This window comes from Fukomys damarensis, unplaced genomic scaffold (genome assembly GCF_012274545.1).
Source record: "Fukomys damarensis isolate Sample0158 unplaced genomic scaffold, DMR_v1.0_HiC HiC_scaffold_15, whole genome shotgun sequence".
Classification (NCBI taxonomy): Eukaryota; Metazoa; Chordata; class Mammalia; order Rodentia; family Bathyergidae; genus Fukomys; species Fukomys damarensis.
The window spans coordinates 29,397,732-29,409,204 of NW_022900927.1; the positions used below are offsets into that span (position 1 = coordinate 29,397,732).

Consider the following 11,473-nt stretch of genomic DNA (forward strand, 5'->3'; position numbering starts at 1 on the left):
CCAAATAGATAGAGCGAAGCTACTCTTTGTAGATATATTCTGGCTAATCAAAAAGGAAAAATGTCATTAAGAGTATCACCAGTTTGTAACACTAGTGATATAACCTATCTAGGCAATGCCAAGAAGACACATCCACAATCATAGCTGGAGATGTTATCATACTTCTTTAGCTCTCTCTGATAGACCCAGATGAAATTATTAATCTGGGCACAGTGGAGACCAAGGCAGGAGTATCTAGACTTCCAAGGCCTAGGGCTGGGGATTTAGCTCAGTGGTTCCACTGCCTGCCTTGCAAGTGAAAGGTCCCAAGTTCAATCCCTGGTAACAAAAAAGAACAGACTAGACTTCAAGGCCTATCTGAGCTACAAAGTGCATTCAAGGCCAGTCTGGATTACTTAGTAAAAACAAAACAAGGCAATCAGTAATATAGAACTGAAATGATGCTGTCAACCAACCATAAAAATGTGAGAACAAAGATTGTAAAATAGGAAAAGTAGGTGGGTATGTTTGTTAGACATTTATATGTAACTTCTAAACAGGTTAAGAACTGTTTAGATTTATGACTAAGCATGGGTTTGCCACAGACATGAAGAAAAAACAGGAGAGGTATCAAGTTTAAGGGAAGAGTGGCTTCATCTTTTATTTATACAGCTTTCAAACCCCAGCAAGGTTTCAAACCCTTTTGTATGCATGATTTCACTGCAGCCTTACAGTAGCCTTTGAAAAGGGAGGCAACTACTTTTCTATCCCCACTTTACAGACCGGGAAAACAAACTCAGGCTAACTTGCCACTAGATCAGCATGGAAATACTGTAAAGATCACCTAAATGATTCCACTGGGAGGACAGAGAAGTATCAATTATTTTCTTTCTTAAAAGCAAACTTCCTCAATATGTCCAAATGTTCAAATGAGTTCTATATAGAGTACTGATTCTTCTTGGCTTTATTCTCACACAGTCCCAAAATAACGTATCAGATCCCAGGTTGGACTGAAGAGAAGACAAAATTGTAAACATTCATCCTGTGTCCAAACAGCACCCTGAAGTCAAACTCCTTGAAGGACTCTGGCAAAGTCAGTGTTGACTGCTACTCGCAGTTACCCAGAAACATCTATCAGGCTGTAGTTCAGAAACAAATTTCAAAGTAGGCAGTCTGCACATAATGTACAAATTTACTCGTCAAATTAGTTAAACACGGGCATTACACATCATATCATTACTGTCCTTAGAGGATAAACCTTGAGTAAAAATGACTTTGTGTTTTGAAACAAAATATGTCTTTTAATATAATTAGAAAACTGTATTGAAGAGCTTAAGAAATGATTAAAGAATCAATATTTAATCTTTAGACTCCATCAAGAGACTATGACAGCTGCGCAGCAACTTACGAATTTATGTTCTTAGATTTTAATAGTCACGTCTACCTTCCGTCCCTTGTAAATTGTTTATTTTAAAAATACATTTAAAAATAAATATACAATTCAAATATGTATATAATTGACTGCTTAAGTATTGTATGTATGTTTTATTTACATCCCTCTCTGTGTTTCACTGAAGCATATATTCTTTTAGGTACATGGGGACCCTATTATTAAGGCTAATGGTGGGTGTACCTAGGAAAAAAAAGATACATGCACACCAAGGAACATTTTTCAGTTTCTTGGCAAAATACAAAAGGAAGGAAAAACCATTTGACTCTTTAGTGCCACTGTTTTCAGCTTTTATGTTAGATCAATGTAAAATATATTCATATTTTCATAAAACTTGAGGGAATACAATGCAGAGGTAAACGCTTTCTATTTAAAGTAAACTAGCTTTTTATAAATAATATGATGAAAAAGAGAGAAAGGAATAAAGAAAGGGAAGATACATGTTCTCTCCAGAAAAGAGGCCAGTGCGTTTCTCTACCAGGTAGTCTCGTTGAGGTGGGCAGACCTTCCATACTGAGTCTCAGCTGTGTTGATTCCCCTCCCTGCCTGCTACGGACCCCCAAATAATAGCTCCATGGGATCTTAAAAAACAAGACTGATCTGGCCTTTACATTTCACACAAGCTTTGAAGGAACTATCAGGCAGTAAGAATTCAGTTATCTTTGTGGACACTGTGACTCTGAACCAATGACAGAAGTGAAGGTCTTCACAGACTATGATGCCGTCACTGATCTACTTCCCCATGAACACCTACCAGAGGAAAAAGGTAAGGCAGGATAGGGTGGAGCACTGATTATAAGCATAATTGTAGGGGGCAAACATGAAACCCAACTTCAAATGTGCATAGGTACTGAGTTGATTACTCAACTACAAAGAGCTCTTTTTTAAAGCACAACTGATTTTTAGCAAGTGCAAGGTATCAAAAGACCTTCATTTTGATTTTATAAAAGTAGGTTCTGTTGTGGGACAAACTAAAAATGACTGAAAAACCAAAACCACATGCTTTCTAAGCCTGAAAATAACTAGAAGTAGAGTCAAACATGAACATATATTTTAACAGGAGGGTGATAAACAGAAATTAAGGGAAATATATGCTAAAGAATGCGGAAACCCTTATAATGGCTTATGCTGACAGTGAAAAACTCTAACCTTAGAACGGTAAAAACGTATGAATTAGTTCTTTTATTCTGAAAGAAGCTATTAGCCATTAAAGCTGCCATGAAGGTCTTTGAACTGTTAAAACCTGATGTGGCATCAAAATATTATTAATTTGTGTATCAGAATTATAAAACTAAAAGCTCCATGTTAACTGGCTACTTTTACAAGACAGAAAACATACTCATTTAATATCTTACCCCAATTACTCTTCCAGGAAAGTAAGAAAGAGAGGGGTATTTGGAAATGCATTAAAACATAATATTTAAAATAGTAAGAAACATCTGGAAGGAAAGATCAAAGATCATTAAATAGAGTCTAAATGAAATATAGGAAAATAGGAGAAAATACCAAAACTACTTTGCTATACCATGCATACACACAGCAACCCACGATCATTTCCTAGATTACTCTCTGGATATTTAATTCAATTGGCCTTAATTACTTATAAAGTGTGCAACACAATTAGGGAGGATTTGTCTTTAATTTAGCTATGACAAAAGCATGAGTGGATGTAAATTCTAATCACAGACCACTGTAAATCATAACAATTTCTATTAAAAACAATTTCTAGTCTTGAGACTCTTTCACACAAGTCACCTGCTAACCTTTAGATCCAGGTTTTAGATTTGCAAAAACTTTGGGATTCTTTAGAGCAAGTGAGAGCTCATTAAGGAAAGAAATAAAGTGGGAGTCTCTCTCAGATTTCTTTGACTCAAAAATGACCACAATGGTAAAATGAGGTTCTGGGCGGGTTAGGAAGTAGGTGCTCTGAACTTTGTCATCATAGAAGTGGACCACTTTCTCCAAGCTGTTCAGGTCAGATGTACGGTCTGTCATGATCATGATGACATTGGGCCAGTGCATAACAGGCCTATCGCTGGGCAGAGACACCACAGCTGGGTACTGGTCCACACCCTTAGGGGCTTCTCTGTAGGAGTGGGGGTGATGATAGCCATGACCCTGAAAACTCTCTGAACCTCGGTTGTCAAAAATTAAGGACACATTGGCAGCATCGTATTTCCTGATGAAGCTGGAAATCTTTCCAAAAAGGTCTGGGTTAGCTTTTGCAGTCAACGCTTTCATTTCTGAAGCAGTAGTTTGTCGGCTCAGTGCCTCATGAAAGTAAAAGCTAAACTTGGCCAGGAGCATGTTTTTGAGTTTCATCAGCCAAAGGAAAAGGTGTGGGGGCTGAACAGCCTTCTGTGACTGTCCTCCAAACAGATGTTTCTTGGTCTCTCGCTGCTTTTCAAAGATTTGGCCCCAGGTCTGCAGCTTGGTGTGAGCGTTGTGCAAGTTAACCAGGGAAGGGAGGAACTTCCACTCTGAGACCTGAGCCTGCGCCTTCAGGAGATGACTCAAGACATCGACTTCCAGCTGGAAACTGCTCTCCAAAGGACTGAGGATTGGGTGGTGAAATCTAAAGGAGGGACGGAAATTAATAGAAATAAGTGGAAATATTATTCCATGTTGGTGTTCTCTACTTTGAAAAAAAACCCACATGACTACACAAATAGTACTACATTTGAGGGCAGGGGAAGGAAAGATAAGATTCTGTGTTGATTTATTTTAAAATTAGGATATAGATATAACCTCACAATTTCAGAATTATGTCAACATCATGTTCTTCTATAGAAACAGCCTGGCAGTTTTAAAAAATGAGAGTAGTAATTTTCAAATATAAAGAAACTAAGTCAGCTATAATTCTTATTTATTCTGGGATTATAACTAACATTATGATCAAAACAAACAGGGCAGGGATTTAGCTAGGTGGTTCTGCCACCTGCCTCGCAAGCACAAGGTCCCAAGTTTGATTCCCCAGTACCAAAAAAAAAAAAAAAAAAAGCATCTTCTTTACAGGGTAGAGGTGTAAAGAAGTGAAGGTAAAAATAAAGTCACTGCAACATGTTGAGTGAATAACACAGATAAGCTAATTTACTGCTCATAGTAACTCCATGAGGCATTATTAAGCCTACATTTCAGATAAGAGTATGTTAAATGTTTATTAAAGGAGTATAGCTTTTGTCAGAAGCTCTTACTTAACCCTAGTTCCCAAAGTCCCCCATATTTAGTCATGATAACAATAAAATGATGGCCAAATAAGAACTGTTCACTTTCTATTTATCTTACAAGGTCTTGAATAATCTAGTCCTTTCTCAACTGGAACCATGTTCCTATTCTTTTCCCTTTCTCTAAATATTAAATAATTGAAAATTTTTCCTACTTGTTCTAACAAAAAATTTTTAAGATACTGTAACCATCACCTACAGTAAAAAATATACCTTATACTGTGGACATGTACATACATGATATATACATTTTTACTACATACAATATGCTCTAGATATTTTCTACTATACTTATATAAATATTATATACATATAGAATACTATACATATTCTACTATACATACATTTAGAAAACAGATTACTACTCAAAAACTAATTTCCTGACTCACAGATTGCTACCTACTATCTTTTTCCCCTTCCAGGGAGAGGGGACAGGAGCAGTGCAAAGACCCTGATGTGAATGACAGCATGAACTTTTTCATCAATATTTCTTTCTGGTTCTTCACGTTCTTCTAATAGAGGCACTTACTTAGAAAAGTCTCTTTTGTCCACTCCCAAACAAAGTCAGGTCCCACTAACCCCAGTTACATCCTCTAGTTTTTTAATACCATCTTCCACATTAGTAGCTTGACTATATAATTTATTAGGCAAACTGAGACAGTCACCTCAGCTTTGAGCTCCTTCCCTAGCACAATCAATAGCTGCCTATTCCCTTCTCTCTAGAATAGATGACACAAGTAAAAATTCAGTAAAAGTGGTTGCTATTTTATGATCTGGACCCTACTCTGTTTACTGATTTTGCTTGTGACTTAAAAGTTCTATAACAATGGAATATAATGGCTAAGGACAGTCCTTTGCATATAGACTACTTAGAGCTTTCTTGCTCAGTTTTTTTTTTTTTTTTTTTTTCCTGAGAAATGGCCAGGGAGTTTTGGTGTCTGCCTAGTGCACCATTCTTCTCAAGAAGCACACATCAAACCTTTTCATTCTCCCTAAAGATCCAAAACACCAGCAGAGGCTGCAGGAATCATTCAGCAAATAACCTCATTTGAAAGGTAAGGGGAAGAACTTGCATTAACTAAGTAAAGCTTATGCTCCAAGCACTATGTAGATGTTTACAGGCCTCGCTTATTTAATGCAATCATTTCACTGTTAACAGGACAGATGTTTGAAATACAGCTCTGTTGTTGACCTTGATGAAGAGAAAAATGATGGTGACCAATTAAAACAACTGAAAAAATCATCACAAATACATCTAAAGTTTTTTTAAAAAATCTCTACACTAATTAAAGGGATTATGTTTAAGGGAGCACATATTAAGTTGGATATTATAAGACAAACTCAATACTGTGATAAATAGATTATAGTTATTCACATAAGAATAACAAATCATTTGATGTATTATCCATATTTTACCCTCAAAATCCTTCAAGAATAAAAGATAAAACATTGGCAGAGGGTCAAATCTAACAATATGCAGAAAGGTGGGCCGGGGATTTAGCTCAGTGGTTGCGCTGCCTGCCTTGCAAGTGCAAGGACCTGAGTTTGATTCCCAGTACCCCTCCTCCGCAATGCAGAAAGCTAAGCCAGATCTCAAATCTTCTAGCTTATTGTTTAATTAACTGGACTCATCACACATTATGTGTTTTAGAAAAAACATTCAGAAAGTCTAGTACATAGTAATATACACATTCCCATGCACTAGTGTTAGGTCTCAAAATTTCTGAACCATACAAAGGGTGCTACTACCTCAGCCTTCAGGTCTCTTGACATTTACGAGCATTACTTATTACAATATTCTATACTCATGGCTATGAGGAAAATCTACCGAGGAACTATGAATACAGAAAGTTAATCACAGCAAAATGGTAGGGAGTTAAAGAAACCTAGACTTCACATATCCCTTGACTTATGAGATTATACCCCCAATAAATCCATCCTAAAATAAATATGTCAAAAATGCATTTAAGGCACTTAACTTACAGAACATCACAGTTTAGTGACACAGTACACTATATCAACTGTTTACCCTCCTTGTCAAATGTCTGCCTTGCAAGCCTGGCCCACTACCATTGCCCAGCATCACAAAAGAATACTACACCATGTGTTAGTGACCTAGGAAATGACAGAAGCCCAAATTCAAAGTGAAGTTCCTACTGAATGTGTATTGCTTCCACAGCATGGTAAAGCTGAAAAATCACAAGCTGAATCAGCATCAGGGGCCATCCACATAACGCTTCTGTTATTCTTCTACTGCTTTCAGTTGGAAATCATTTATATTTAACGTTCTCCTTAAAAGGAAATGAATTCAATGTATAAACCTTTAGAAAATTCTGAACAAGCTCTTCCATAACATATACTAAAAGTGTTTAAATGCTCGACATTTATTAAAGATGAATGTGAACGGTGAAACTATTTTTCATCCTCAAGAGCTAAAAATTCATGTTAACGTTAGTCTGCCAAGACACCGAGATTAGCATTACGATGCATCATTCCCTCAACCCTCTGCTATGTGTCTCAGAGATAGTAACAACTCATACTACAGGGAGATCTGTTAAATGATTGTAACTCAAAAACATACACCTAAGCTATCGCCACAGGTTTGAAAAGAGACTGATTATGGAAGAAATTAACACTAACTTGTAGAGAACATCTCTAAAAAGAGGGAGAGAAGGAAAGAAGGAGGATGAGGTAGCACATTCCACAAAATAGAGGAAAAAATTTAAAAAGACAAGTTTGTATAATATTCTACTAAGACACAAAACTCTTCTTCAGAAATACTACCTTTTTCTTGCACAAATCCCCACTTTCAAAACAAGTGTGCTGGCCCATTTACAAGAGAAGTCAAAAGTCCAGTTAGAAATAAAACCTGCAGCATAATGTAAATATACTAAATGCCACAAAACTGTACACTAAAAATGGCAAAGTTTATGTCATAATCATCTAACTGAAATTTTACTACAATAAAGAGAAATCTGTAACTTCTTTTTGCTTAAACTGACTAGTTCACTAGTTTTTTTGCACTAGTTTACTAGTTTTTTGGACAGTATACCTTTTCCATCTGATAGTCTTATGTTTCAAGACCCTGAGTGGATGGCTGAGGCCTCTGGTAGTACTGAACACTTACAAACTATGTTTTTTCCCATATATATCTATGATAACATTTATAGACTAGGTACAGTAAGAAATTAACTAGTAATAACATAGAATAATAATAACTATATACTATAAGCTATATGAATGTGGCTGTCTCTCAATTGCCAATGGGCAGAAGCTGATATAGTATGGATATACTGCACAAAGGGATGCATCACGTCCTTGGGGTGATAGTAAGAGATTTCATCATACTGTTCAGAAAAGAAGAGAGGGAGAAGAGGGAGGGATAAGGGATGACAAAAGGAATTAAGATGTGTTATGTACACGTACCAATTCTACACAAGGAATGTAAATATTATGTACTATAAATATGTATTAATAAGAACTTGTGAATTGTCTGTTTCTGGGATTTTTCCATTTAATATTTTTGTAGCACAGTTGACCAAGGATAACTAAAACTAAATCACGAATCAGGAAGAATTACTGTACAAAGACGAATTAGCCAGAGATTTGTTTTTTAGGACCTTCCATCTGTAGGAGGTATTTACTTGCAAGGCAGAAACTTACATATTTACTACGAAGGATACAAATAAAATAACAGCTTGGAGGAAAGAATAATTTATTTTGGGTGAATGATGATGAAGGCCATGGAGATGGCATTTGAATTGGCCATGATGCATAAAGAGTAGGTTGAAACATGTAAGAGAAGGAAGCAATTCAAGTACTCAATGACAATGAATGGATAAAGAAAGCATAATATATACATACAATGGATTATTATTTAGCCTTAAAGGAAGAAATAATATTACATGCTACAACATGGATAAGCCAGAGGACATTATGCTGAGTGAAGTAAGCTATTCAAAAAAATAAAAAATAAAAACTGCACAATTACACTCATATAAGGTATATAAAATAGTCAAACGCAAAGAAATCAAAAGTAGAATGGTGACTGCCAGAAGCATGGACAGGAGAAAATGCTGCTCAATGATTAGGGGACTTCAGTTTTGAAAGATGAAAATGACTTTAGGGTCTCAGTTTTATAAGATAGTTCTAGGGTTAGAGGTATAGCTCAATTGCAAGGCATTTGCCTAGCATGCATGAGGCACTGGGTTCAATCTACAGCACAGCAAAAAGAAAAAGTAATTCTAGAGCTATTGCAGGAAATTAAAAATGGCAGAGTAAAGCCGGGCGTGGTAGCACATGCCTGTAATCCTAGCACTTGGGAAGCTGAGGCAAGATGATCGCTGTGAGTTTGAGACCAGCCTGGGCTACATAGTGAGTTCCAAGTCAGTCTCTATTACATAGAGAGACCCTGTCTCAAAAAACAAAACAAACCAAAACAGAACAAAAATGGCAGAGTAAGGACTGGCAGCAAAATATAGACTCTCTGGTACTTGCATTTGAAACACCTGAAAAACAACAAATACGTGAAGAAGAAAAAACATAGGTCTCTGGGAATTAAGAAAGAGTGATAGGAATATTGAAAATACAGAGAAACTAAAGAAACTGAAGACAACACAGAGAAGAGAACGAAGAAGTTTAGAACACTAACCCCAGCTCTGGGAGAATGAGATCTGTCTCTGATGTAAGGTCAGCTTGCAGAGAATTGGCAGATCCAGGTAGAAACAATGAAATGAGCCATCAGTTTTAGCCCCAAGAAAGCTCAGTTATTCTAAACTGCAAAAGCAGGATGGGGTTTTATTCTGAAAGTAAGTCCTCTGGTATGGCAGGCTAGAATTGGAGAGGTTATCCACTACAACGCCCACCATATTTAAGAGTGTTTTAACCAAGAGCCATTTGAGAAAGGGTTAATTGTTTAAGACTGAGCTACAGAACGATACTTCAGGGTTTTTGGGGTAATCCTACCACAATGACTGGGTGGGAAACAGCCACAAAAAACAGTCACAGAGAGGGCATGGACTAAACAAAGACCCCTGAAAAGTTTAAGCTCAGGCTGGAAAAGAATGAAGTTCTTACCCTCCGTGATAAGAAGCAAGGGCAGTTATGTATGGTTTTAGGAGGGGGTTAGGTCTGAAAGTGCTAGCATTCAGTGCAGTGGACTGCTTGACATCTGCCCCCATCCCACTGCCCTACGCTCCATACTCAGCTTGGAACTTACTCTGTCCGCTTTCCCCATCTGTCAACGTGATCAGGGTCACATCTTGGCTTGGACTAGATGGTTACCACAGATTGGGGTTTATGGACAGAAAGCCCTCTGGAACAGAGCAGGCACCTCTAAAACCCACAGGCTGTGAAGCTAGCAGAGAAAAAAGGGACCTAGAGTGCCAGAGGGACACACAAACTGGAAGTGGCTAGAGTGAATGCAACCCTAAGGAGGACACCAATGCCCAGCGGAAAAGGTGGGGCAAAACTCAGTATTCACAAACAAAATGTGAGTGTGGAAACAAAATAGGACTTAGCAGTGATTCCTTCCCAAATATTGGGTAGATTCCAATAGTGCAGACCCTGGAAAGGAACCAATCATTCAAAAACACGGAGGACTTTTGGACTCATTTTTCTTTTTCTTGTTGAGTTTTCTGGGATTTGAAGGATTCTTTTCTGTCTTTCTTTTGAGTCTTTTATTCTTTATCCTTTTTCTTGACTGTCTTTTTCTGTTACTTTTCTCTAATTCTATTAATTTTCTTTTTTTCCTTAATAGGATCCTTTATCTAATTTTTATCTCCCCTTCTCATCTTTCTCTTCTTTATTTTTCATATTTAACTTTCTTTACTTTCCCCTTTCTCAACTCCTTAATTTTTTAGTATTATTATTAAACTTCATAAATGCTTATTTAGTTGAACTTATGCCATTATTGCTGAATTCTTTTTTTTAATTAATTCTTTTCTATTGTTAACAGTGATATAGTTGCTGCATTTAGTAGATGTTTACTATGTCACTATTTGGTTTGCCTTTTTGTCTGTATTATTTTATAGATACCTCTTCTGTTCTTAGGGGTAGGACAGTGGCAACTTTTTTTTTTTTTTTCAAACTCAGGACCTTGCACCTGCAAGGCAGGGAGCAGAACCACTGAGCCAAACCCCTGGCCCTGGCAGTAGTATCTTTTATTGGCTCTTATGGTATAACAATACTCAGTTTATCTTTGAATCTATTATTGTTGCTGATTTTGATTCTATTGCCAGGATGAAATAGTTGTTGCTATTAATTAATTTTTACTATATGCCAATATCTGGTTTGTTTTGTGTAATCAACACAAAGACAGTATACTCACTGCTCATTTCTGGAGAACTAGTGGCTAGGCCAATTATGCTGGTCCCTCCCTTCCCCAAACTAATGGATGTGGTCTAGTCCTGGGACAGAGGCAAAAGGTTATAGTTAGCCATGCTCAGAGCACATCACTGGAAAGTAGAAAGTAGAGATCTTCACACCAGCAAAAAAGGTCTTTCCACTATAATTGACCTCCACCCCTCTGCACACACACATATACACACACACAGACAAAACAAAATAGAAACCTGAGAAAACAAAGCAACAAAATGCCTCCCAAATCCCCTAAAGCTAATCATGAGGCATCAAAGCAGAGAAAGATAGATGAGCTAAACAAAATAACACAAAGCACAAATGACCAGTTTAACAAAGAATCAGAATCTATAAAAAAAATACTAGACAGGCCAGGCGTGGTGGCACATACCTGTAATCCCAGAACGTGGGAGGCTAAGGCAGGAGGACCACTGTGACTTTGAGACAAGCCTGCTACATAGTG

At 37.1% G+C, this 11,473-nt stretch overlaps 1 protein-coding gene across 1 annotated transcript in view; it reads right to left on the bottom strand.

Moving 5' to 3' along the window:
- Positions 1–632: 632 nt before the first annotated feature.
- The window catches only part of CUNH12orf66 (chromosome unknown C12orf66 homolog), a 21,311-nt gene continuing 10,470 nt past the window's right edge, over positions 633–11,473 (bottom strand). The window contains exon 3 of the mRNA XM_010644529.2: positions 633–4,004. Within this exon, the coding sequence (XP_010642831.1) occupies positions 3,188–4,004 (817 nt within the window). The 3' untranslated portion in view covers positions 633–3,187. The remainder of the gene's footprint in view (positions 4,005–11,473) is intronic.